This window comes from Pelodiscus sinensis, chromosome 25 (genome assembly GCF_049634645.1).
Source record: "Pelodiscus sinensis isolate JC-2024 chromosome 25, ASM4963464v1, whole genome shotgun sequence".
Taxonomy (NCBI): domain Eukaryota; kingdom Metazoa; phylum Chordata; order Testudines; family Trionychidae; genus Pelodiscus; species Pelodiscus sinensis.
In genome coordinates, this window is record NC_134735.1 from 22,767,663 (window position 1) to 22,795,038 (window position 27,376).

The following is a 27,376-nucleotide window of genomic DNA, read 5'->3' on the forward strand; positions in this document are numbered from 1 at the left end:
TCCCTTCCATGATTTTTCCAGGAACCGAGGTAAGACTGTAGAAACCGGCCTATAGTTCCCTGGATCGTCCTTCTTCCCTTTTTTGAAGATGGGCACTACATTTGCCTTTTTCCAATCATCCGGGATTTCTCTTGATCTCCACGACTTTTCAAAGATAATGGCCAAAGGCTCCTCAATGACATTTGCCAACTCCCTCAGTACCCTCGGGTGCATTAAGTCTGGACCCATGGATTTGTGTATGTTTAGCTTTTCTAAATAGTTCCTAACCTGTTCTTTACCCACCAAGGGCTGTCCATCTTCTTCTCGTCTTGTGTCACTTAGCACAGAAGTCCAGGAGCCGACCTTGTCCGTGAATACAGAGGCAAAGAAAGCATTGAGTACTTCAGCTTTCCCCACATCATCTGTCACTAGGTTACCTCCTTCATCCATTAGGGGCCGCACACCCTCTCTGATCACCTTCTTCTTGTTGACATGCCTGTAGAAACCTTTCTTGTATCCTTCACATCCTTAGCCAGTCGCAACTCCATTTGCGCTTTCGCATTCCTGATAACCCCCCGGCATTCTCGAACTATACATTTAAACCCCTCCCTGGTCATTTGTCCAAGTTTCCACTTTCTGTAAGCTTTCTTTTTGTGCTTAAGTTCACCAAGGATTTCCCCTGTAAGCCAATCCGGTCTCCTACCAGGTTTGCCTCTCTTGCTATGCGTCGGGATGGTTTCTTTCTGTGCCTTCAATAAGGCTTCTTTAAAATACTGCCAGCTGTCCTGGACTCCTTTCCCCTTCATGTTAACATCCCAGGGGATTCTTTCCATCAGATCTCTGAGGGAGTCAAAATCTGCTTTTTTGAAGTCCAAGGTGTGTATTTTACTACTCTCTTTTCTTCCTTTGGTCAGGATCCTGAAATCTACCATCTCATGATCACTGCTTCCCAGGGTGTCACCCACCTCTACGTCCCCTATTAGTTCCTCCCTGTTTGTGAGGAGAAGGTCAAGCTGTGCCCGGCCCCTGGTCGGATCCTTCAGCACTTGTACCAAGAAGTTATCCCCAACATTCTCCAAAAACTTCCTGGATTGCCTGTGTACTGCTGTATTGGTTTCCCAACAGATGTCAGGGTGATTAAAGGTAACCCATTCCAGTGCTTCACCACCCTCCTAGGGAAATAGTTTTTCCTAATATCCAACCTGGACCTCTCCCACCACAACTTGAGACCAATGCTCCTTGTTCTACCATCTGTCACTACTGAGAACAGCCTCTCTCCATCCTCTGGAACCTCTCTTCAGGAAGTTGAAGGCTGCTATCAAATCCCCCCCCACTCTTCACTTCTGCAGACTAAACAGACCCAACTCCCTCAGCCTCTCCTCATAAGTCATATGCTCCAGCCCCCTAATCATTTTGGTTGCCCTCCACTGGACCCTCTCCAATGCACCCACATCCTTTTTGTAGTGGGGGGCCCAGAACTGGACACAATACTCCAGGGCTGTGTCTAGACTGGCCAGTTTTTCCGGAAAATCAACCGCTTTTCCGGAAAAACTTGCCAGCTGTCTACACTGGCCGCTTGAATTTCCGCAAAAGCTGAAAAGGGGTCCTTCTTTCTTGCTCCTTCCTCTCTGCATTTCCTCCCGGTATCCGACTTTCCCACTCCCCTCAGGGTTTTGGTCACTGTCCTCCGACGAACCTAGTTTAAAGCCCTCCTCACTAGGTTTGCAAGCCTGCCCACGAAGATGCTCCTTCCTCTCTCCGTTAGGTGGATCCCATCTCTTCCTAACAATCCTTGTGCCCGGAACAGAGTCCCATGGTCAAAGAAACCAAAGCCCTCTCTGCGACACCACCTGCGCAACCACGCATTGACGTCCTCAATTCGACGATCCCTGCCCAGTCCTTTCCCTTCAACAGGGAGGATGGACGAGAACACCACTTGCGCTCCGAGTTCTTGGATCCTTCTTCCCAACATCTTTATTAATGACCTGGATGAAGGGATGGATTGCACCCTCAGCAAGTTCGCATATGACACTAAGCTAGGGGGAGAGGTAGATATGCTGGAGGGCAGGGTTAGGGTCCAGAGTGACCTGGACAGATTAGTAGATTGGGCCACAAGAAATCTGATGAGGTTCAACAAGGACAAGTGCAGAGTCCTGCACTTGGGATGGAAGATTCCCAAGCATAGTTACAAGCTGGGGATCAACTGGCTAAGTAGTAATTCTGCAGAAAAGGACCTGGGGATTACAGTGGATGAGAAGCTGGATATGAATCAACAGGGTGCCCTTGTAGCCAAGAAGGCTAATGGCATATTAGGGTGCATTAGGAGGAGCATTGCCAGCAGATCCAGAGATGTCATTATTCCCCTTTATTCAGCTCTGTTGAGTCAACATCTGGAGTATTGTGTCCAGTTCTGGGCCCCCCACTACAAAAAGGTCGTGGACACATTGAAGAGGGTCCAGGGGAGGGTGACCAAAATGATGAGGGGGCTGGAGCACATGACCTCTGAGGAGAGGCTGAGGGAGTTGGCCTTGTTTATCTGCAGGAGCGAAGAGCGAGGGGGGATTTGAGGGCAGCCGGCACGTTCCTGAAGGGGGGTTCCAGAGAGGCTGGTCTCAGGGGGGGCGGGTGGCAGGACAAGGGGCAATGGGCTCCAGTTGCAGGGGGGCAGGTCCCCAGGCGGTGGGAAGCGCTGGGCTGGGTGCCCTGGGGGGGCTCAGTCCCTGGAGGTGTGTGTCTCGCTGACACAGCCCTGGCCGGGATGATGGAGCCGGGCTGGTCCTGCCTTGGGCTCGCGGCCTCTGCCCGCCCCTGGCCAGTGCCTGCTAATAGGGGGAGGGGCGGCTCCATGCTCGCAGGGCTCTAGGCCCGGCTGGGGAGGGGGCGGAGCTAGCCCGCTCGGGGGCGGGGCTATGTGCGCTCTGCTGCTCCCATCCAGTCCATCGTCGCTGGGAGGCTCGCTCCGCCCCCTTCGCCAGGCTCCGCGAGACAGGCCCGGACCTCCATGGCGCAGGCGCAGTGCAAGCTGAGCTCCGCGCGCAGGGCGGGGCAAGGCGGGGTCTTCACCCCTTCCGGGCCCGTAACCATGGCGCCCAAGGGCCTGCCAGCCCGCAGCTGAGAGACAGCGAGTGCGCACGCGCCGCCCGGGGTGGGCCTTAGTGCCGGTAGCAGTGCGCGTGCGCAGTGGCGCGGCGGTGTTTTGCCCTGGTCAGCTGCGCTCCCGCCTGCCCCGTCCGGAGCCAGCGCCCAGCCCGGCTGCGCCATGTCCTACGGGCCGCTGGAGGCGGGCCGGCCCGCGGGCCCCCCGGCCCGGGACTTCGGCGCCATCGTCCAGACCTGCAGCGCCAACGTGCAGCGCATCGCCCAGTGCAGTGAGTGCGGCCCGGCGGGGGGGGCCCGGTTCGGCCCGGCGGGGGGGGCCCGGTTCGGCCCGGCGGGGGGGGCCCGGTTCGGCTCGGCGGGGGGATCCGGCAGGGGGGGCCGGGGAGGGACCTGGTTCGGTTCGGGGGGGGGGGTCCGGCGAGGGAGGCCCGGGGAGGGACCTGGTTCGGTTCGGGGGGGGGGGGGTCCGGCGAGGGAGGCCCGGGGAGGGACCTGGTTCGGTTCGGGGGGGGGTCCGGCGAGGGAGGCCCGGGGAGGGACCTGGTTCGGTTCGGGGGGGGGGGGTCCGGCGAGGGAGGCCCGGGGAGGGACCTGGTTCGGTTCGGGGGGGGGGGTCCGGCGAGGGAGGCCCGGGGAGGGACCTGGTTCGGTTCGGGGGGGGGGGTCCGGCGAGGGAGGCCCGGGGAGGGACCTGGTTCGGTTCGGGGGGGGGGTCCGGCGAGGGAGGCCCGGGGAGGGACCTGGTTCGGTTCGGGGGGGGGGGGTCCGGCGAGGGAGGCCCGGGGAGGGACCTGGTTCGGTTCGGGGGGGGGGGGGTCCGGCGAGGGAGGCCCGGGGAGGGACCTGGTTCGGTTCGGGGGGGGGGGTCCGGCGAGGGAGGCCCGGGGAGGGACCTGGTTCGGTTCGGGGGGGGGGGGGTCCGGCGAGGGAGGCCCGGGGAGGGACCTGGTTCGGTTCGGGGGGGGGGGGGGGGGTCCGGCGAGGGAGGCCCGGGGAGGGACCTGGTTCGGTTCGGGGGGGGGGTCCGGCGAGGGAGGCCCGGGGAGGGACCTGGTTCGGTTCGGGGGGGGGGGGTCCGGCGAGGGAGGCCCGGGGAGGGACCTGGTTCGGTTCGGGGGGGGGGTCCGGCGAGGGAGGCCCGGGGAGGGACCTGGTTCGGTTCGGGGGGGGGGTCCGGCGAGGGAGGCCCGGGGAGGGACCTGGTTCGGTTCGGGGGGGGGGGGTCCGGCGGGGGAGGCCCGGGGAGGGACCTGGTTCGGTTCGGGGGGGGGGTCCGGCGAGGGAGGCCCGGGGAGGGACCTGGTTCGGTTCGGGGGGGGGGTCCGGCGAGGGAGGCCCGGGGAGGGACCTGGTTCGGTTCGGGGGGGGGGGGGCCGGCGAGGGAGGCCCGGGGAGGGACCTGGTTTGGTTCGGGGGGGGGGGTCCGGCGAGGGAGGCCCGGGGAGGGACCTGGTTCGGTTCGGGGGGGGGTCCGGCGGGGGGCCCGGGGAGGGACCTGGTTCGGGGGGGGGGGGGGTCCGGCGAGGGAGGCCCGGGGAGGGACCTGGTTCGGTTCGGGGGGGGGTCCGGGGGGGGAGGCCCGGGGAGGGACCTGGTTCGGTTTGGGGGGGGGTCCGGCGGGGGGCCCGGGGAGGGACCTGGTTCGGTTCGGGGGGGGGCCGGCCCGCCCGCCTATCGCCCATTTGCCTCCCGGAGCCGGCCCAGCCGCCCGCCTCCCCTATGTCCGGGCTGGGCCCCCGGGAGCGGCCCCCCAAGCCCTGGCCGTGCTGTCAGCCCCACGGCGGCTCCCAGGCACCCCCTGTACCTCGAGCGCTTTGTCAATAGCCACAGCTGGTCACCCCTGCAGCCCGTGGTGGCCTCTGCTTAAGGCCTGTTAGTCCGCCCCGACTCTTCCAAGGGACGGTTCCCTGCAAGCTCTCTTCCTCTCATAGATGTGCAATAAAGCAGTTTCCATTGCGGGAGAGAAATAAGCATCTCAGATCTTCTCCTGTGAAGCCCTTTGCTTCTTGTGAAAAATCACAGTTCCCTCTAGCAAACTAGATGGCAAGTTTGTAGCCTGATCTTGATTATAACCATAGTACCCAGACAACCAGATCAGGATTTAGCCAGGAAGTGCTGTAAACTTTGTGTTCCCACAGCCTAGGGAGTGGACTACTCGCATTTCTGCCCCCCACCCTTTGCTGCCTCTGTATCAGAGGTAGTAGTGGGGAGAAGCCGGTTTAAAAGCTGGTTTTCCCCCCAGCACTCTCTCCACAGTGCTGCCCATCCTGCCCTTTGCAGTGGGGAGGGGCGGCTGCTGCTGCTGCTGCAAAGCAACCCCTGTCAGCAGGTCAGTCCTGGCCACGGACCTGGTGTAGGACCAAACCCCAAGGCAGCTCTGCAATTTAAAAGGCAGTAGGAGCCGGGGGGGGGGGGGGCAGGCTGCCTGGCTCCTACTGCCTTTTAAATTGCAGAGCCACAGTGAGGTTTGGTCCTGCACCTGCCAGGAGTCAGGACTGAGCAGGCTGCCTATCAACTAATCAAGTAGCTGATAGAATTTTTATCGACTACTCAATTAGTTCAATACCCGCCTCTTAACATCCCTAGTACAATGCGATCTCTGCATAGAAGCACTTACAAGCTCAAGTTTACCTTGAATAAGGGTTTGGAGGCCTGGACTCTTTACATGTATACTGATGGTGCGATTCAGGTGATATGGGAATGAACTGAACTCAGGAAGCACAAGACAAAATTAGAATGATTTTTTTTTAATTTTTTGTTTTCTTCCCCCTCCTGTTCCCCAGTATTGTCACTTTGCTTTGTCTTCTCATGGCCAGTTGGATGAAACCGAATATAATCCTCCTACTTCTATGCTCTTACACCATTTCACCTGATCTGTGTCAACACAGCAGCACATGAGGCATAGAACTAGCACAAATCTTTCTCAAAATAGTCAAGGCATGTTTTATCAAAGGCCTTTATAAAATAAAGGGGCACCAGCAACTTAGAAGTCACGCTTGAGTTTACCAATTGATATAAATGCCCAATATTACTGTAACAGAGAAGTTACTCTTCCATTTTGTTTGCTTTAGGCCTGTGGTGCCCAATAGGCCAGCCACTAAGCCACATGTGGCTATTTGGCCAGTTGAGTGTGGCCAGTTTGCTATAGCAAAACTGGTTGGACACCACAGCTTTAGACAAGAATGCTTTCATTAGTCAATTTCATTGTATTCAATTTCCCCCATTAGTGTGGGTTTCAAACAGAAGATATTACATGCATCACCTTTCTTGGCTTTGATCATCTGCGCATAGAGTACTATCGGAAAGCTTTCTGTCATGTTGAAGACTCTTCTGAGCTTTACTTGCCTTTGTAGAAGATGTTACACTTATGACCTATTACAAGAATTGTTCTGGTCTGAAATCTATGATGTTTGGCTCCTAAGGGTAAGAATTCAGCTGGGTGCATAGGGAGCTCTCTACAGAGCTGTCTACTGGCATAACTAATAGAACTTCAGGAGATCAACATGCTACCCAGACACGGTTCTGAGTTCCAGTGTCTAATTATTCCATAAAGCCACAAATGTACTATGTGTGCGGTTAGGTGGTACATTAAAATAAATTGTTAAATGCAAATTTGTATAATTTAAATAAATTGCAGGATGCATCATGAGCAAATCCAACATAAGTGACTCAATCCAACCCTCAATCTAAATGAAAAAGTCACACCAATTAAACCAAATTGATTTACAAACCAGTTTAGTTAAATAGTGCAACATCTTTGTGTAGACTGGGCGTAATGTTCTTCTGGTATGATGGAATTGAGTCATTTGTCACTCTCCATTTTGACCATGAGTTGTTCTCAGAGGAGAAAGCAATGCCAGGGTTGATATACGTTATAATCCCTTTGTCACAAGATTGTAATTGAAATAGTCAACAAGAAATAGACTTGAAGAATCCTATTCAGCTCGCTTAAATGCAGGTTGTTCAAACATCTTTTAAGATTCTTCCTCCTTCTCAGTGTGATACTCGGGTACATCTAGACTGCGAGAGTCTATCGAAAAAAGATACGCAAGATGTGCTCCGCGTTTTGCGTATCTTTTTCCGATACTTTTGTCGGAAGAGACTTTTCCGAAATTTGGCCCATCCAGACTGGGCCACATTTTGGGCAAAAAAACCTTTTGAAAGCCCCCTTCTTCCTTGTGGAACAGCGCATTTGCTCTTCTACTCTGGTATTCTGAACACCCCTCTACCCCTCCCCCTGCAGTCTGGCTGTCCCCTCGTTTCTCTGGCTGGAGAGAGGCTGTTCACAGTCATGATGGATGGCAGAACAAGGAGCAATAGTCCCAAGTTACAGTGGGGGAGGTCTACGTTGGCTATTAGGAAAAATTGTTTCACTAGGAGGGTGGTGAAGCACTGGAATGGGTTACCTAGGGAGGTGGTGGAATCTCCATCCCTAGAGGTTTTTAAGTCTCGGCTTGACAAAGCCCTGGCTGGGTTGATTGAGTTGGGATTGGTCTGGCTTTGGGCAGGGGGCTGGACTTGATGACCTCCTGAGGTCTCTTCCAGCTCTGTTTCTAGGGGGAGAGGCCAGGGCTGGGTCATTTTCAGAGATGAGCTGTAAATACAGACTAGTGTGATCACTCAAGCAGAATAGCCTAGTCACTTAGATAACCAGAAATGCAAAGATAACATCAGATTTCTCCAGAGTCAGTGGCTGCTGTCTGCTGTTCCACTGATGAGCCAACATGGGTTTTGTGGGTGACATCACAGGCAAAGAACCGTGCTGGGGAGCTCCACTTGGAAGAGATCACTTGTTGACTGAATTGTCAATTCATACTGTTCAAGAGGCCAGCTCTATAAAGGCTATATCTGTCCTGTAAGTTTATGCAGGTTTTTACACTGCTTGCTCAGAAACCATGAACATCTCCTGTTGTTCAGCTCCAGAACTGGCCTGCTGGTGGCTGGAACTGGGTGTAGCGAAGTGCAGATGTGTGTGGTTCTGCACAGTGCCGAGAGGTGCACCATGAATGTAAACAACTCCAGTTTTTTAAGTCTAAATTAGTTTTGTGCCTGTGTCTGAGTCCTTCTCAGCTTCAGTGACTTCAAAACCATGTTTCTGTATTTTTAATTCCCCCCTACACCCTCCCTTGCTGTCTAGGGATGTGAAAGTGTAACCGTGTACACAGTTAACTGATGAACCTGGGCTCATTGGTGAACCTTCAGTTACACGCAGGCTCCTGGTACACACCAGGTGCCAGCTTTAAAAAATGGCTCCCCATGCGTACTGGCTCCTGGGGAAGCTGCCTGTCCTCCTCCCTCCCCCGCTACCTGCATGGCAGAGATAGCAGCGCAGGGGAGAACTAATGCACATAGGGAGCCTCCTGCTGCCCCACACTGCTGCCTCTGTATCAGAGGCAGCAGTGGGGGGGGGGGGGGGGGCGCACCCCCTCCCCTGCGTGTAACCATGTAATCGCTGGAATTTTCCATGGTTATACGGTTACTTAATTAAATGCATTTTAGCATCCCTGCTAAAAACACAAATAGGAAACATTGACTGTAATGAAACCGCATTGTGAAAGCACATTCTGTCTAAAGCTAAGGTTCTCAAACTGTGGTTGGAGAGGTGAGAGTGGTGTGTGCTTTTTATTTAAGGCCTCTGGCTGTTAGCACTGGGTGGCTGGCACTCATGCAGAAGGGTGGGGATAAAGGAGGCAGCTGTAGGACCTTCCCTCCCCCCTCCCCCCCCCCCACCTTTGCTCAGGCTTTCCTTCCTTCCAATCTCTTACCTGGGCATGGCGGGTGAAGCAGCAAGGCGGAAGTAAAGGTGGCAGTGGGGCACTATACTAAGGGCACGTCTTTGCTTGCCAGGAGATCAGCACTGCTGCACTCAATGCAGTGCGTGTTGAGTTAGCGGGTCTGGGGAAGAAATGCTGAATCAATGGGAGCCTTCTCCCGAGAAGCATAAGGGAAATGGACAGAGACATTCTCCTGTCGACACAGTGCGATAAGTGGCTCTAATGACGTCAGCCTAGTGAGTCTGGTGAGAAATGAAATTGGCAAAGTCAGATTTGTCTGTCTAACTTTTGTGCCTGGCCAGCGGCGGCCGCGCTCTGCTCTGCTCTTCTACATGTACTTGTGGGGAGTGATGTGTAAACAGACACTAAGAAAGGTGGGGGGCAGTCAAATGTGTTTGAAAACCACAGGGCTAAAGCAAACAAAATGGAGCTATAACTTTTCTCTTTTCTTTAGCAATACTGGATGTTTGTATCAACAGGTGAAGTCAGAAATGTGACTTTCTAAATTGGTGGTGCCTCTATTTTTTATTAAACCTTTTGATACAACTCTAATCACTTGTATGCACTCCAAAAATCAACGGCCAGACTATTTCAAATGCACACATGCACGTTGGTCTAACATAAAAAGCAATTGTGACAATTTGTCTAACTTTTGCCTGCTTAGGAGTTTAGCGTGGAAAGTAGAAAAGTAGATTAAGTTATTTTTAGTAAAGACTGTAATAAATGTGCAAGAGCACCAGACAGACTAAATCAATCCAGATAGAAAAGACCATGTTGATGGGGAGCTAACCCCTCTGTGGCTTCCCGGCTTATCGGCTAGTCAATGGAATATAGTTGATTAAACTATATTTAACATCCCTAGTTACTGTTTTACTTTTCAAATGCTTTCCCTAGTTTTTCTTTTCTTTATCTTTAATAAAATGTTAATGTTTTAATGGTATTTGGCATGGTACTAAGCACATCTTGTTTAATACTGTTTATTGATGAACAATGACTGGGTTATGTTACCATCTTTGCCCCATTTATTCTGTCTAGATGGAGACAACAGGGTATCAAAAGAGCCATCTTAAAGTGATGGGCAAACCTTACTTTAACAAAACATTGATTGCAAAATTTCTCTGGGAGAGATGGTAATGCAGCTAGAAAGGGAATTTCAAGAAAAATAAACAAGGAGAAGTATGTGTAGTTTTGAAATGTACCTGCCTTTCCTTACAAATCACCAAGCCTTTGTAAACTCTTTTCTTCAGCTTCACAAATAAAGAATTTGATGAGCCAGCTTGGAACCAAACAGGATTCCAGCAAATTGCAGGAAAACCTGTAAGTATTAACTGAACAAACACACAAATGTGCATTTGGCTGTTGGAAAGGGACTGGGTCTCCTTTGGCTAGTCAGCAGTATCCTGAGGAAAAACTCTGAATGGTGGGGGTAGAGGTGGCAGTAGCGTATGTGTGGTTTGACAGGGCATAAACATGACTTCAGTTCTCCCAAAAAGGCTAATTTGGTGGAGGAAGGGAATTTGGGAGCTACACAGGGCTCAAAAGCCATTCATAGCTGCTTGGTACAGACACTGTCACGTGGCTCAAAAACTGATGGAAGGGCCACTCTTGTACACGCCCCCAATATCCGCGCACATACCCCCTCCATGGGCACTTCAGTTGAAGGGAGGCTAGCAGTCTAGAAGGATGCCCATGGAATGATGAGATTAAGAAACCTGCCCATGAGGCATTGTGAACCCTTCCCAAAGCAGACAGTTGCACAATAGAATAGCTAATCTTTGTGTTGATAATGCAAGAGCAAATAGTGAGATTGTGCTCTGCTGACACAAGGAGCAGTGTGGATGTGCAACAGCGGTTTAAGGAAAGCCGCATAACTTTTGTTGACACAACTTTGTAGTGTAGACATGTCCTAAGCGACTGCTACAGGTGTACACAAGCATATGAACAATTGAAGCATGTAAGCGGTAGAGAAATAACTTAGGAGTAATAAGAGGAAATGATTAAAAGAAAAATCAAATGAAAACCCAGTAAAGCTTCCCAAGTATTAGGCTTCCTGATGATGGAATGAGCTCCCAAAGGAAATGGAAGAAGCTCAGTTGCTCTGGACATGAAAATGTGAGTTGATCAAATATTAGAACATGTGTAGTGAAGAATTCTGCATTTACACTCAGAGGCAATCTAAAGGACCATCAGATCACATGGTACAGAGTCTGTGAAAGGGAATATCCAATTATTTGCATTAGGTTTGCTCCAGTGCAAAGAAATCTCTAGGGTAAGGAATGTCAGAACTTGTCCCCTCAGGGGGAATTTGTCGTGGCGAATACTATCGAAAATGCCTAGTAACTAGAGTTGATCAGAAAACTTCCATTAGAATGATTTTCCAAAGCATTATGCTTTCTCTGTTTCCCAAAAATTTTGGTGGGAAAATTTTAGTTAACTTGAGTAATTTGTTTTCCCTTGGGGAAAATCTAAAAGCCCCCTGGCTGCCTGCCTGAAAGGCTGTAGTCAGTTTCAATTTCTGCCTATAGGCAAAAAGCTTTCCAGCTAGCAAGCCAAAAACTTCTGGTTTGGTTCTCCCCGAGAGAATTTTCTGGAGATCCCTTTCCATGAACAATCTGTAGGTTTTGACTTTCTCTTCTGGGGACCAAAAATGTGTTAGATGAAATCTGTCATAGAATCATAGAATTCTAGGACTGGAAAGGACCTCAAGAGGTCATCAAGTCCAGTCCCCTGCCGTCACGGCAGGACCAAGTACTGTCTAGGCCATCCCTTATATACATTTGTCTAACCTACTCTTAAATATTTCCAACGATGGAGATTCCACAACCTCCCTGGGCAATTTATTCCAGTGTTTAACTACCCTGACAGTTAGGAACTTTTGCCTAACATCCAACCTCAACCTCCCTTGCTGCAGTTTTAGCCCGTTGCTGCTTGTTCTATCTTCAGAGGCCAAGATGAACAAGTTTTCTCCCTCCCACAGGATGGGATTTCCATTTTCCAGCCAGCTGTGCTAATTATAAGGTCCCTGTTTGTAAAAAGGAGCCCCTTCTCTTCCTGTTGTCTCAGGATGACAAAATAAATGAAGGATGCCATGTAGAACAGAGGCCTGGGTGGATGTTCGTAACATTCCGTATTGTGGAAGAAAACAAGCCTTCACTCTGCATTGTGTTTAAGCAACAAGTAGCCAGAGGCAGTTTTATTATGAGCTGCAGCAAGGGAAAAACTGGTTCGGATGGGGGGGGGGGAAAGAGTCCCCCATCTCCCCCCGAGGCATATCCTCAAATACAAGCAATTATGAAGCAGTTTATATACTGTCTCTTAAATATAATAACAATAACAACTAGTCTCCTTCCCATTACAAACACCAATGGCTAACAGTTATTTAGTTCCACCCAGATGCTCCTTATCTCAAGGTCCCTGCCAGAGTCAGCGTTCTATCCGTATCTCCATATAGAGGCAAAGGCAGCGTCTAATTACAGATCTCGCGTTGTCAGGCCACAGACTTAGCCTGACTCTTGCTCTCTTGTTAACAAGACCAAGATGGCTGCACACAAATTCCCTTATTCCCTTTTCCTGCCTTCACAGAATGGAGTACAGAACATTCTAAACTAGTTCAGAATGTAAGCAGGACACTGTTGCTAATGTTTGAGTGCATCTATTAGATTGCAGTTGATTAGTTCTGGATTTAATGGCTGGATTAAAGAACTAATCGGTGACAGTCTAATGAATCTCGCTTCCAGTTAATGTATTTCCGTTATAAAAGAGCCCTTAGCTTTCACTTAAAGGGATTATTGGTGCTTAACAAACAGCAGTTTGTGGGGTGACACTTCAAGTGTAATTGTACAAAAATGCAGAGAAGTCCTTGTCAACACAACCATCAAGTTAACTTTTCATGTGCCACTGAAGTTTACCTAGTGTGGGCTAGAATATGCAATGAGGCAACACAATTCTACAAAGCCCGACTGCTTAGCTGTGTACATCATTTGGATATGTTTGACAGCTTTCTTCTTGGTGTCTTATGGAATGCAATGAACTGTCCCCTTCCTTCCTTCTCCCATCTATGCTCTGACCCACCACTATGTTCTGTGTGCATGTGGCAAGAGAGTGAAACTTGTAGGAAGCTTAATCCATGCAACATTAGCACTCTTGAAAGGAATTTGTGCATTAACCAAGCGCTCCTTCCTAGGGCAGAGAACACTATAAATTACAGCAAGGTGTCTGGAAACATTGCAGTGGAAGTTTAATGTGGATCATATGGGAAGGCTAGTGCTGTGTAGTTTCCACTGGTGAACTGTCTGGCCATTCTAAAGCAGAGCTGTGTTTGTGCAGCTGAGGACTTTCCGTAGGTTATGGTTGGCAATCTATTATAGAGGAGCCTGACTGCTTATAGCAAAGCATTCTGGGAGCATGCTTACTTGTTGGGACAATAGAAACGTGTCTTGTGAATCTCTGGTATGCCTGATCTAACCACTCAATGAAGAGCCAATTTTCTTTTCTTCCGCACCAGTGACTGCCATGGCTTAACTCTGTCACTGTAGGATAGGCATGGTACTCGTTGTTCATCCAAATGAAAGCAAAACCACTAAGCAAAAATTGGAAACCAAAGCAAGTGGGACCCAATCAGTGTTTAAAGAATTATACTTCTGTCTACAAATATTTTCCCTGGATGGCTAGTGGAAAGATTTGCATGAGCAGCTGTTGTGTGCACTTGATTGTTTCATTCTTCCTGTTTCTTGGTGTACACTGTTTCCCCAGTTTTTTGTGTCCCTTACAGCAATAAGGAGGAAAGAAACATCTTTAAGTGAATGCTGAGCCACAAGAGTTGGGAGGGGATCTAGAGCAGATGTATACAACCATAAATGCTATCTTTAATCTAGTAGATTCTGTCTCCTATAAGTAATATGCCTGCAAAAATGTGCAAACTACAGCTACGAATGCATCCTGACACAAAAGCTAGAAGTCAGTTCATGCAATCATTCTCTGCTCTGCAATGTTTATAATGCCTGCAACTCCTTACTCAGGAGTCCTTGGGGCTTGTCAAGTAAAGACTGTTCTAGTTATTTGATTCTGATACTTAATAAGCTTCTGCAGACCCTTAAGAAGTTTTTCTTCTTGGCCTGGGAACTCCTAATATTGTTTAATGCCATAAGTGCAGATGGCACTTCCTTGGATAACCTGATAATGGCAAACTAAGGTCTGCAATCATTAGGATTGTCTTAAAGTGACACTTAAAAATGCATGATTTTGGAACCTTATGTGATTGATGACAGCTGTTTGGAGACTATATTTACAACTTAATTCAGAGGAAACTGCTTACACTTGTATTGTTTATTTTAGACAACAGTTACAGCATTCTGCAAACCGGCTCGCCAAGGAGACCAACGAATATCTAAAGGAGCTGGGATCTCTGCCACTTCCCTTATCTGCTTCTGAACAGGTTTGTGGGAATGAAGCTTTAGTGGAAATGGGGGAAAATAAATCCTAATATTTTCTTAAGAAAGAGAAACAGTAACTTGTCATTCTAGGACAAGTAGGAACTAGCAAATCTAAAGAGAACAGGACTGTGTACAACACTTTTCAGTGGTGAATGAACAAGGGAGTCCTCCATGCCCACCTCGCTTGTGTTGGTAGACCACAAAATTGGACTTTCCAGCATGCATGGCTCTCTGTGCTGAGACTTGATCCCAAAAGAGGTGGTGTTCCAATCCGGGTCTGTGACCATTCTGTCATGGTGATGGGGGCAGGCTTCTTGACATAGTGGAAACTAGGAAGGTTTTTTAAGTGGGCCTTTAGTCCATTGGTAATCCTGATCAGCGGCTGTTTCGTGGGTTGACCATGGGTGAATGATCCTGGAACCTCTGGGTTCTGATTCTGGCTCTGCAGTTGAGAGCTTGCCTGCAGTGGATGTTACTGCGCAGCCAGGCAGGGTGAGACTCGGCAGCGACCAGATTGCCGCACTGCTATCCTGCATGGACGCCGCTGCGGTGCAGTGGAAGTTTCCCAGTGCCCTCGTCGTGGGCCACCACTTCAAATAGCAATTTGTGGAAGGGCACTGCAGCAGTGTCCACATGGGGGATTCGCATGCCGCAAGCTGGTTCTCTGCTGAGTCATGCCCTGGCTGGCTCTGCAGCAACATCCAGATCTTCTTTGTGGCCTCAGGAAGCTGCTTAATTTTCCCAGCTGTAAATGGGTATAAAGCCTGTCTTACCTGCCTCCACCCATGGGGGAGATGGTCATTTTTACCAGTGACTTCTGGTGATGAGTTTGCAAAGCAGGTTTGAGCTCTGAGATGAATGTGGCAAAGGTGGTTAATTCACCAAAAGGAAGAGAACTGGAGAGGTTCATTTGGGGTTGGGGAAAAAAATAACTGAAAAACTGGAGATAGAAAGATTCTATATAGGACAGCTTATATTAGAAGAAAAAACCCAGCAAACTTGCTGCAGGAAAGTAGCTCTGGGTTCATGAACATCCTCTCAAAGATATCTCATGTGCATCCTAAATGCACAGTAGTCCCTCACACAGTAGTGAAGGGTCCCATTCTAGATCTTCCTTACCAATAGGAAAGCTAGGGAATTTATGTAGAATACCCTTTGAAAAACTGTCTGGTTCCCAATGAAAATGTATTCTGATTCTTCAGCTCTTGCAAATACCTAGCTCTTTCATATGTGGAGGAGTCAGCTGTTCATCAAAAGGGATTGTAATCTGAGAAGACAATTTACACTTCCACATCCCTGAAGTGTTAGACTTAAATGGCTGGTTGTTGCAGCCACGTGCAGTGTCTATGTAAAGGGACATTTGGGTCTGTACTGGGTTCGTGAGAGTTAATTCTCATGGCAAGAAATGCAAGCATGGTTTCTTTGCAAAGGATTAATGCCTCTGCCTGAGAAACATCCCTGTGCTGCTGCACTCAGGCTTGCTAACTCAGTAAAATGATGGCTCCGTGTCTAATGATTCCAAAGCGTAAATGAGCCAGGTAGCTGTGGGCTGCTCGACCTCTTCTCTTAAAATATGAAAATGAATGAATTTCCCTGGGGAGAAGCAGTGTCGTGTCTGCTGATCCCACACTTCCGCCTCCCCATACAGGAGATATTACTAGAACAGGGGTTCTTCAAAGTCTGTTGTGTGGACGACCATGTCTTGAGCCTCCCTCCCTGTGTGTATCCTAGTACAGACCACTTCTCAGTCTCACTGAGCAAACGAACATCCCAGCAGTCGTGTGCGTGGCTCTCCTTGTGCTTTCCTTCTGCCATCCTGTTGCACTTTAGTAAACTGGGTGACCAGCCAACTTTTTGCAGATCACCAGGAGGTGTTCCACCGACCATTGGTTTGCCAACCCTGCATGGAAACTTTCCCTAGCCTTCTGGATTCTGCAGACTGTAGAAATCCATGGATGCTGGTTCTGTAGCAAGCGGACATGTCCAAAGGAAATGGAAGGCTTCTTCTAGCTCCTGATTTCTCCAGCTATTGCTGTGTAATGGCGCTATCCTTCACCCATGCTCCCTGGCCTTATGGAAATGCTCTAGCATTAACATACATTTGGGCTGTGTGTTCAGAACGGTTTCTAAGGATCTTAAAAGTTGTTTGCTGGTAGCTGACTATGTGAAAAAGCTAAATTATAGGCCATGCAAAATTGTACTGAAGTCCTGCCTAGTGGAGCATTTGTTACCCAACATCAAGTCTCTTTCTAATTGTAATGTGCATTTGCCTTTCCATGGGCAGGTAGTGGGATGCGCTAGTTCTAATGAGGTTTCCTGCCCAAAGGCCTCCAGAACCTAACACAGGCAACAAAAGGTAACCCATCTCCATGGGAACAAAGGAGAAACGTCTGGAATAAACAAAATAGAAACTTGAAAGATGTACGCCCAGAGCGCTCTCCTGCTGACTTGGGTGGTAACAGAGGCCGTTTTGAGCCTGTCCTGAAGGGTGGCACTCGTGTGCTGAGACACGTCCATGGGAAGGGCGCCGGGTGAAGGGAAATCTTGTCAGCTCTCCTCTGCAGAGTGCTGCTATGGGCTGATCGACAGTGGGTGTGGCCTCAACCTGGTTCGGTTTTTAAAGGCTTAAATACCAGTTGTAATTATGCCTATGTCTGTATCCCAGTGAGTCAACCTGCAGTTCGCAGCTCCAGCTCCGTGAACAACACAGCTGGAGTCGACTCCCTTAAGTCGAGTTACCGCAGGACATCCTTGGGGAAGAGCCTCCCGTCAACTCCCCTTGCTCTTGTCTGGAGTCGAGTAACAGGGTGAAGGGAGAGCAATCTGCAGTTGATTTGGCAGGTCTTAGCCCCACTGTCATGTAATTGCAGCCTTAGACCATGGGTGGACAAAAGGGCCGGATCCAGCCTGCCAAGTGGGTTGATCTGGCCCATGGTGACCCTGCCACTTCCCTGCACCCAGGCCAATTAGAGCCTGGGGCTCCAGGGACGCGCATGAGGTTTCCTCCGCCCTGCCAGGAGTATGCGGCACTTTGAAGCGCCTGCACGCTCCTGGCGATGCCGGAAGAGACTTACGCGCTCCCAAGCCCTGATTGGCCTGGGGGCGGGAGGAGCACGCAAAGTGTCCTCCATGCTACCCCCGTCCTGTGAGGAGTGCACGGCACTTAGAAACGCCACGCGCTCCTGGCAGGACGGGAGGAGGCTTCGGGCCCAATTAGGGCCTAGGGGCAGCAGGAGTGTGCAAAGTTTCCTCCACCCTGCCCCTGCCCTGTGAAGAGAGCACGGCACTTAGAAGCACCAAGCGCTCCTGGCAGGGTGGGAGGAGGCTTCCCATGCTCCCCTGCTCCCAGGCCCTGATTGGCCTGGGATGGGGGAGCATGGGAAGTCTCCTCCCACTAACAGGGGCATGGGTGCCTAGGAGGAACCGGGAGGGGGGGGGGGGGGGCAAAGAGGCTCTGCCACCCCCAGACCAATCATGGACTGTGGGCAGGGAAGCCTGGAAGTATCCTGGCCCTACCCCTTCTGGTGCGGCCCGGGGCCCCCAGCAAAAAATTATCGCCCACCCCTGCCTTAGACTGGAAATCTGTGCTCTGTATAGTCACTAACATGCAAGTCAGCCTCCCTCTAGTGCACAGAAAGTCCTTGACCAGTAATGCTGCTCCATGGAGTAGTAGTGGCAGTTTGTGAATGTCTTTTGCTGGAAGTACCAGTAATTGTGTTTCAGCAGCCCAGGCAAGAGTTTGAGCCTGAATTGTTATGGCAGGATTCTTTCCAGAAGAAGGGGCAGCAACTTTTAACTGTCTCAACAGGCGTTGTGGGATTATGCTGCTGCATGAACTGCCTTCTCAGAACAGGGAAAATGATTCATGTTTGCTTAATGGGAATGTTGAACTGTGGATAAAACTGACTGAAGGATCATAAACTAGGTAACACGTAGTAGAGGCTCAAGTTGTAGCTCTATGATGGGTATCTCTCATCTGCCCTGATCTTAATTAACATCCTTAAAGAGCTGGAGTGGCACATTTAATGAAACTAGCATGCGATACCAACAAAGGGAAGGGAACCCTAACGACAGAAATCCACTAAACACAAAGTAAAATCAGACCTGCCTTGGCTGGAAATGGAGCTGATGCATCTGGAGAAAACAAGTGGAAACGTGGTCCAAGGAAGCAGTGATCCCACGAGATTAAGGGACAACAAACCACAAACGAGATGCAGCCTTCTGTTCTGGAAAATGCTGCTGTTGCATAGACAAGCCCCTAGAATGCAGCACAGCTATGGTGCAGCAACGGAAGGGGGTTTCCATCACTCAGAAATCCACCTCCCTGAACAGGGTATTTAAGTCAGTGGAAGCATTGTTTGTGGAAGCACAGAGTGCTTAGTGATGTGACGTTTGCATGCTCCTGAGGGCTGTCCGAAGTAGCGATATTGACCTGAACTAAGTGTAGACCAGGCCCAAGGCTGCAACCAGAGTCAATTTCCAGAACAGGAAGCTCCTAGTCCCATGTACTGTTCCATCTTGCAAGAAATACTGACAAACCCTAACCTGGAGACAGCCCTGGCCATCCCCTAATTTTTGTAGGCCTCAGTTGCTAGGAAAAGATGAGCTTAACGTGTTGCTGGGGGTTCTGCACAGAACACAGGCCTGCAGGCATCTGAAGTTTGCTAATCTCAGGAGACAGATTGATTATTTAGTACAGTACATGTGAGATTACTAGAACTAATGGGCTGCAATGTACTCGATTCTGGAAGTGTCTCCAGGACAGTCTCCTTGTAAAGCAGACCAGGGAATACCACAGTAGGGAATTCTGTCATTGGCAGGGGCTGGATTGGATAATCTGTCTGAATGCTGGAGAGAGGGAGCTTTGTGGATTGTTTCATCAGTAACTAGTCATTCAAATATCTCTCTCTAATTTTTTAGCGCCAACAGAAATTGCAGAAGGAGCGTTTAATGAATGACTTCTCTGCAGCCTTGAATAACTTCCAAGCAGTGCAGAGAAGAGTGTCTGAGAAGGAGAAGGAGACAGTGGCCCGCGCTCGGGCTGGCTCTCGTCTCTTGGTGAGTAGTTGAAGAGTTGTATAGTGAATGCAGCCACCTCTGAAGTCTTATCACAAGGGCATATTTCACTCAAATATTTGGACTTCTCTGGCGACCATGAATGAATGAAAATGGGCATGTTGGTATTTTGTACGGCTACCAAACTGCTGAGATCAGTCTTCTCATGTGTATGCTTGGCTGCAGACTTCAGAACTCAGTTTGCTGTGTCTGTGTGCTAGCTCTTTGTATTCTGTGACACGGAAGTCTCCAATGCCTTGCCTGCTCGCAGTAGTACAGGAGGAGGAGGAAAGTCAGGCATGTGGCGAGGGGAGCCAAAACACAGCTGGAAGATTGTCAGCACTGGGTTACAGTTCCCCAAAAGACCTGTTAAATTATGTCCCTCCTTGGCTGCCTCTTGGCAGGCGCACTCTCCATATCCTTTCCCCTTCCCTTGGGTCTCCTTTGCCCGCTGCTTCCTCAGTGCAGTTTGCAATTTTCTTCTCACCCCTGTTCTGGGGATACCATCTCTGACAAGTCCCTGTGATTACGAAGGAGCATTCCTAATGGGCTGATGGCTTTAGAAATAGGTACACTGGTTGCTTGTAATTCCTTTCACCACATGCAATTACAAAAGACTTAAGCAAATTTGAGAAGGCTGGGAAGGGAGTGTTTCAGATGCCTCTGGCTTGCAGTGCTCCTGTAACTTGTGTAAAAGCCAAAGTAATGCGAGCATCTCAAAGATTCTCACTCTAGTCTGTTACAGCTCTTTGGCTCTACTAGTAAGAGTGCTGCCTTGCTATTGTTGGCTGTGCCCATGTCGCCTGTAGTTTGTAATGGTAATGAGCCTTTCCTCTCTTCCAGACTGAGGAGAGACTCAAAGAGGAGCAGCTGGTCTCGTTTGATAGGTAACAGCTACCACTTGCACTCCTGGGGGGCATTTCTCACATCCATCTGTGTGTAATTAATGCATTTGTATAGGAGACTGCATTAATGCAGCATTATCGCTGGACTCTGTGCACAGAGTCCAGGAAAGCCAATGCCTGCACCCTATGAAACATTTCTAAGGGCAGTTGTTAGATGCACCTAAATGGTGAGATGCTGTCTCCAGACATTTAACTGTTTCAAAACTAGGCTGCTTCACACATTGCTTCTTTTCCCGCCCAGAGATAATTAGCATTTCTGACCTCTCAAAACTTCTTAGCTAGCGAAAGCTGCTGGAGGGTTGTGGACATGGAACCTTGGTGCAGCTTTCCAAAGCTTTCACTTTGAGTGGAGACGCAGGAGGACCCCTCTCCTCATCCTGACCCTTTGACCACAGAGTCTTGTATTGCATTTGCTGGTTTGTCCATAATAGTGCCTTCCTGTAGAATGCTGTTGCTAATGCTGCCTCTCATAGATGCAGGTGATCTGGGGGTGGGGAGGACTGGCTGGCTCGCACGTCTCTGGTGGTGGCGACGGTGGTTTTCATTTTCAGTTCTTGATAGGATAGTGGATTAAACCACCAGTGCCACCCATCCAGCAGGTACCTTCAACCCACCCCCACATAAGGCATTCTCTGCCTAGTACTCCAAACAGCATGCTTCCAGTTTGCCCTCCATAGACTTCCATCAGTGCCCTTTGTTCTTTGGATGCCCTACAAACAATGCACAGCCCCAGCACAATAGAACATGCCAAGTTGCCCAGTAAGGACAACATACATCTTAGAGCAAACACCTTACACAGACCACCTTTTAGTTTCTTTACTGAGATTTTAAAGTATCCTCATGCAAAATCCCCTTTGTCCCATCTTCCCTGCAGTAGCCTGTCATTGTGAATCCAGTTTGTCTGGAAGTACAGCTACATGCCAGGATCACTCCATGCTCACATCCGCTCCTGAGTGGGGTTTGTGCCTGGCGGAAGCTGTCACTATCCTCTGGCATTGTGGCATGAATGGGGAGGGAAAGGCTCTGCGGCTCTTAGCCTGTGTTCTCTGTGCAGTAATGAAGACTGGAATCAAATGCAGTCTCAAGAACAAGCTGCAGCAATAACCGAGCAGGACCTGGAACTTATTCAGGAGAGGGAAACGGCAATCAGGCAGCTGGAGGTGAGCCCTGGAGCCTGCCGTTTGCAGCTCAGTTAGCAAAGGGACAAAACACAAGGGCCAAGCGCTGAGCTCTCGGCTCATCTGTCAGTGGGGAGGGATGGAGAGAGCTGGAAGCTGAGTGGGCCCAGAACTCCTTGTAGAGATGCTGAGTGATCCTCAGGGCTGGGTGCAGGTTCCACTCACCCATCTGCAACGCTCCAAAGATGGTAGGAGCAACAGCTTAGTTAAAAATTGCTAGTGCCTGGGGCAGCAGCTGAAAACATGAAGCTGCTGCACTTGGTGTGTATGTCTTGAAAGCTCTCACCTAACCTGGTACCACAACCTCTGAGAATCAACACCCATGTACATAAGAGCGGCCATACTGGGTCAGACCATGGTCTGTTTAGCCCAGTGTCCTGTCTGCTGATAGTGGCCAATGCCAGATGCCCCAGAGGGAGGGAATACAACAGGTAATCCTCACGTGATCCCTCCCCTGTCCATTTCCAGACAAACAGAGGCTAAGGACACCATTCCTACCCATCCTGGCTAATAGCCATTGATGGACCTAACCCCCATGAATGTATCTAGCATTTTTTTGAACCCTGTTAAAGTCCTAGTCTTCACAACATCCTCTGGCGAGGAGGTCCACAGGTTGACTGTGCACTGAGTGAAGAAAAACTTCCTTTTGTTGGTTTTAAACCAGCTACCTATTTATTTCATTCGGTGACCCCTAGTTCTTATCATATTGGAACAAGTGAATAACTTTTCCATGTGAGATGGGAATATTTCTATAGAGGGTGTTTAGTCTGTTAAGCTTTGGGCAGTGTTCCTAAGATGGAAGTAGATTCTGTCCCTGTTAATTGTCAGACTGCTATTTACTGAACTTTTGTCTTCAGGCAGACATTTTGGATGTCAATCAGATATTTAAGGATCTAGCTATGATGATTCATGATCAAGGAGACATGATTGGTAAGTGCACTTGGACAACAGATGCCTTGGAAAATAACTTTCTTGTTTCTGGCTTCTACACTTTTAAATTCTGTGTCAATGGAAAAATGGAGCTTGGCTGATTTGAACCACTGCAGCTATTCTAGATCAGTGCCATATGGTCACATATTTGGCTAATCTTTAATTTTACAGTTCTGAATTGGCTTTTAAAGTCACTTGAGTTCTCTCCCCTGTCTTTGTGTAGACAGCATAGAAGCAAATGTGGAAAGTTCTGAAGTCCACGTGGAAAGAGCCAGTGAACAGTTACAGAGAGCTGCTTATTATCAGGTAAACTCTTTTGGGTACTTTGCACTATCCGACAGAGTGGCTGGTGCTGTCACCACTTTGCAAAGGTACAGGGGCTGAGGTGGGACTAATTCTTCTAATGAACTTCATCTCCAGGACAAGAGGCAGCTACATGTGCTAATTGGCTTATCAATAAGATACTGGCAATTAACTCTGACTTTGGGGCACCTCTACTCATTGGAGGGGGGGTGTAGATCTGGATAACAGCTGAAGGTAGCTTCTGGGCTTTATCTCCAGTGCTGCATTTAGAATAGGCGTGGGCAAAATACGGCCCGCAGGCTGGATCTGGCACAACAAGCCACCAGATCCAGCACGTGGAGGCAGCAGGGAGTCCCAGGCTTCCCTACTTGCCCCACAGCCCTGCCTGCTGCTCAGAAATGCGGCTCCAGGCCCCATTTCTGTTTCAAAACTGGAGGGAAGGAGGGAAAGCTTCAGGAGCTGCTCCTGCCCCCAGCACTATCCCATTGGCTGGCTTCTGGCCAGAAACTGGCCAGTGGGCGCTGCCTGTTTAAATAACAGGCAGCCAAGAAGAACTACGCCCCCTCTTCTGGCTCAGTTATTCACTGAAGCACATGGCTGGGCAAGCAGGCTGCCTGGCTGGGAAATATTTTAAACTCTGCAAGCCTTTAGCTCAGCAGGCAGGCTGGTTTGGCAGCTGGCTGGTAAGTCTCTTGGCCAGAGCCTGCCTCTGGCACCCCAGTCCCTCCCTTCCCCAACCCTCTGCCCCCCACTCAACATACCCAACGTCTGTCCCCCTTTTGCACCCATATCCCCTTCCAGATCTGGCACCCCAATCTCCTTTCCCAGATCACAATCCCCTAAGTCACATCCCAACCCCTGCACTCCAGTCCCCTGCCCTAAGTCACAACTGTCTCCTTTGCCCAAACTCCCTCCCCGACTCCATTCTCCCTTCTGCACCCAATCTCCATTCCAGACCCAGCACCTCTTCCATTAATATTATGGAAGAGTGCAGCCCTCGACCACTTTCCAAAATCTTAAGAGTGGCCCCCCCGTCAGAAATTATTGCCCACCCTGATTGAGAAGATAATGGAGAACACGCCTTAGCAGAAACAGGTGATTGTGTTGCAGTGGGGAGGCTACAAGGCTGCTCTTCAGACTGATGCAATAAATCTGAGTTTTCCAGCCTAGGCAAGATTGTACTACCCAATGCTTACCACCGACGCCAACACTCTCACCCCCATTCACAAAAAGCTTAACAGGTGACACCTGCCATTTAAACCCCTTGATACATGGATCCCTTTGTATTGGGCCTCATGCCTCTGGACTTGCCTTGTCTTGCCACTTGCTGCTCCACTCCTCCCAGCTGACTTGGTTGTCCCCCTGCTCACCCATTCTCCCTCTTGAACCAAACAGCCAGCAGCGTGCTCAGCAGCTTTTCAAAGCCCCGTTTTTGGCCACTTGGCTTCACTTGCTAGAGTTGGCTCGATGGCTGGTGCCTCCAGCCTGCCGCATCGGCAGTTCAGCCTGTAGCAGGACAAAGGTTCAGACCCGGGTAGGCCTCCGTCCTCTTGGGCCAGGGCAGGAGGCGCATGGAGACAGGTAGGAGGAAGCAGCAGAGCAACAGTTCTCTGTTTCTGGCTTCAGCTGTGAGGAAGGAAAAGGGGCAGGGCTAGCAGCGGCAACTGTTCCTCTGTTTGCTCCTGGCCTTGGAAATGCAGCTGCTGTCCCCACCCAACAGCCTGCAAAATCAGTGTGTCCAGGACAGCTTCACCGTGTCACCAATCTGCATGTGTTCCAGGCACTGCTCATGCTTGCCTGGGGCTGCATGGTTGTGTTGAGGGGTCTACTGCAGGCCCTCAGGTTGGATGGGGATAGGCTAGAGGTCGTTACATCGAAGAGCAGAAGTCGTGACTGTCCGACTGTCTCGTGCAGAGTTCCAAGAAGCTTCTTAGCACAGCTGGTTCAGGCTCGCAAGGGGAGGTGATATGTGGATAAATGATGCTTTTGAAGAATCCAAACAGCTAGGAGCGGTATGACTTCTATAGCAGTCGTGTCCTGCTGCGCCATGGTCAGCCAGGCATTGTGAGATGGTGTCATCAGCTCTCTGGGAACCTTTTCTATTCTCCTCGTGGGTCAAGGTAGCTGTGCCGCTGTCTCCGGTACAGAACACTGTACTTTGCTGGGCTCCTGGCATCTCCTCTTGTCTGCGTCTGGATCAATATTTGTTCTGTTTCTTTCATTAGAAGAAATCTCGTAAGAAGATCTGCATCCTGATCCTTGGCCTTGCTGTGGCTACCATAATCTTAGCACTCGTTATCTGGCAGACGGCAAAATGAAGTCCTCGTATGGAGTCTAACTTCATTGCAGAGTGTTTCCTTGGGAAAACCGGCTGAAAATGAATTGACCACCTTGAGAGAGCACAAGCCAGAATGTCCCCTAGTAATAGATTTAGAAATGAACATGCAGATAACTAGTACTTGGAATTAGTGAACCATGGAGACAGTATTGACCATTTATGTACAAATTCTGTTGCTTTATGTAACTAAACTATCTTGTGGGGTTTTTTGCTTTCTGTATTATATTAGGGTTACTCCCTGTCCTGACTGTGTTTTGAAGAATGTGATCAGTAGTTGATGTTTTGCTTTGGACAATGCACTACAATTCTTCTAATGTGTTTCTATGTACAGCTACACTTCGTAGGAGTGATGTAGGAATTCCTTCCAAAGAGTGCACAATGCTGATTCTCCCTTTCCATTGGCTCGGCGATTCCTAAAATCTCTTTCTGCCCCATGGTTTGATTAGTCTCCAGATGGCCATAGCTCTGAACTCTTCAAGAGAAACTTTACCAATCCTCCTTTGAATGGTGAGGATTAAAATGCATGAATGCTGAAGTCAGACCCATAATGGGCTCAGTGCCTGAGGAGTTTAGTCCCTAGATAACTGTTTTTTATTCATTTGCTAGTGGGGGTTTTCACATCGGTGACTAGAGGCGATGCAGCATTTAACATTAAATATTCTCCCAATACATCCTTGCTTAGCGAGAATGTAGCTGGGGTCTTATCGTTGTCAGACACTTAAATCTGCCCACTTAGCACTGCCACCCCTTGCGTAGAATTAAAACATTGCTGTTGAAACACTCCTATGGCATAAGCAAGCTTGAAATCTGGAGCTACATAGATTTAGTTTTTAACTAGATAATATGACCACTTCACACTTTTAATGGTGGTTTTTAAATGTGTTTTCATTGAGACAGCCAGGCATGGCTGGAAACAGAGCCCCAGGGTTTACTGAACTTTCTTGCTGGTTTGCATTAGCCAGACTGAATTGTTTAGAAATGACTCTTGAAGCTCTACTACTAGTTAAAAATGTGGAACTTCTGCTAAAATAGGTAGAGTGTATTTTGTGAACTACAGTAATACCAGTTATGAAGAGATTATGAAATGTCCATAAGTAATAAGGAATTTGGCTTAGTACATGATTGGCAGTGTTAGAATGGCAGAGGTTATTGCTTAACAATGGAAGAGATCTCTGGTTCTACTTCTTGGATTGTAATAGGAGTAGATAGCACCTACCTGCCACCCCCATTCTTCATTGTGATTGAGCTGAAATGCGCTGATGGGAAAATAAGACTTTAGCTAAAAGTGCATCATGGGCAGCTAACTGCAGCATACAGACTCATTTTGTATTTAACCTTTATTCCATGTTTGTCTTAGTTAAAATACTAAACTAAATGTGAAAACTGCGGAGGGAATGTGTTTTCATAATTGCACAATTTTTTTGCACTATTGCACCATCATTCCATCCAATAACTGTCAATAAACATTTTTAAAAGTGTTTGATCAGTGTCTTTCTCCTACCGTTTGAAGTGTAGGCAAACTCCTTGTGCTAGAGAAAATGAAGTCACTAAAGCTGCAAAATATATTTCCTGGAGCTGACTTGCCTAGATAGGCTAGAAGGCTGTTTTCATTCTAACCATTCTTGCTTGTGGCATTTCCAGTGTTCATTTCTGTAGTGCAAGAACTTCCATGTGTGCAAAGTGAGCAGGAACTCACCTGCGCATGTGATCTGCATCCTGAAACTCTAATTACACTTTAGTTAAAAGTACACTGAATTTGGTCCCTTACTGAACATGGTTGGGAAGTCCTGCTCTGGGTAAGGGGAGTGGACCAGATGTCCTCTCCGGGTATCTTCCAGGCCTTTGATTGTATCATGTGCATTGAAAGACCTGCCTACCATCACAGTCCTGTAATGACTGTTTGGGGAGTTCATCCCACCCTGTCTGCTTTAAGGGGCAAGAGACCTCCATGTCAGTGCATGCTGCTCCTGGCACCGGCGGGCATAGCTCCTAAGAGCCACACCTTTGCCTCCTCCATGGACAGTGTGGCGTCTGCTGTTTTGACTGGAAAGTGCCTGCAGTGTTGTGCTGCCTGTGTTTCAAAGTGACTCCTGTGTGCCCTGTGTGGGGGATGTGCCATGGTTGTTGCAGCTTGAGAATAGACTAGAAAGCTGTGGCCTTTGCTGCTAAATGATCTGTGACCAAGCTTCCTCCTGCAGATGCTGTGCCCAGTTTCTGGTGCTTGACAGCTTTCCACCTCTGGGTTTGAATTCCCTGGTTTTGCTCTTTGGCCAAGCAGTTCTCACCAGCCTGTTGCCCTGTGGGTGTCTCCAGTGGGCACACCTGAGAGTCCTAGCCCACCCTCCTGCCCACAGTTCTAACACATGGAGCAGGGGCAGTTGGA

The 27,376-nt window shown here is 49.4% G+C and overlaps 1 protein-coding gene across 1 annotated transcript; it reads left to right on the forward strand.

Moving 5' to 3' along the window:
- The first annotated feature begins 3,066 nt into the window (after positions 1–3,066).
- On the forward strand, positions 3,067–26,471 carry STX12 (syntaxin 12). Its single transcript, XM_075909187.1, has 9 exons — positions 3,067–3,347; positions 10,100–10,169; positions 14,187–14,286; positions 19,205–19,342; positions 20,183–20,226; positions 21,299–21,404; positions 22,280–22,352; positions 22,576–22,658; positions 24,881–26,471. Exons 1-9 carry the CDS (start codon positions 3,239–3,241, stop codon positions 24,971–24,973), a joined length of 816 nt encoding a protein of 271 aa, XP_075765302.1. The 5' UTR covers positions 3,067–3,238; the 3' UTR covers positions 24,974–26,471.
- Positions 26,472–27,376: the final 905 nt, after the last annotated feature.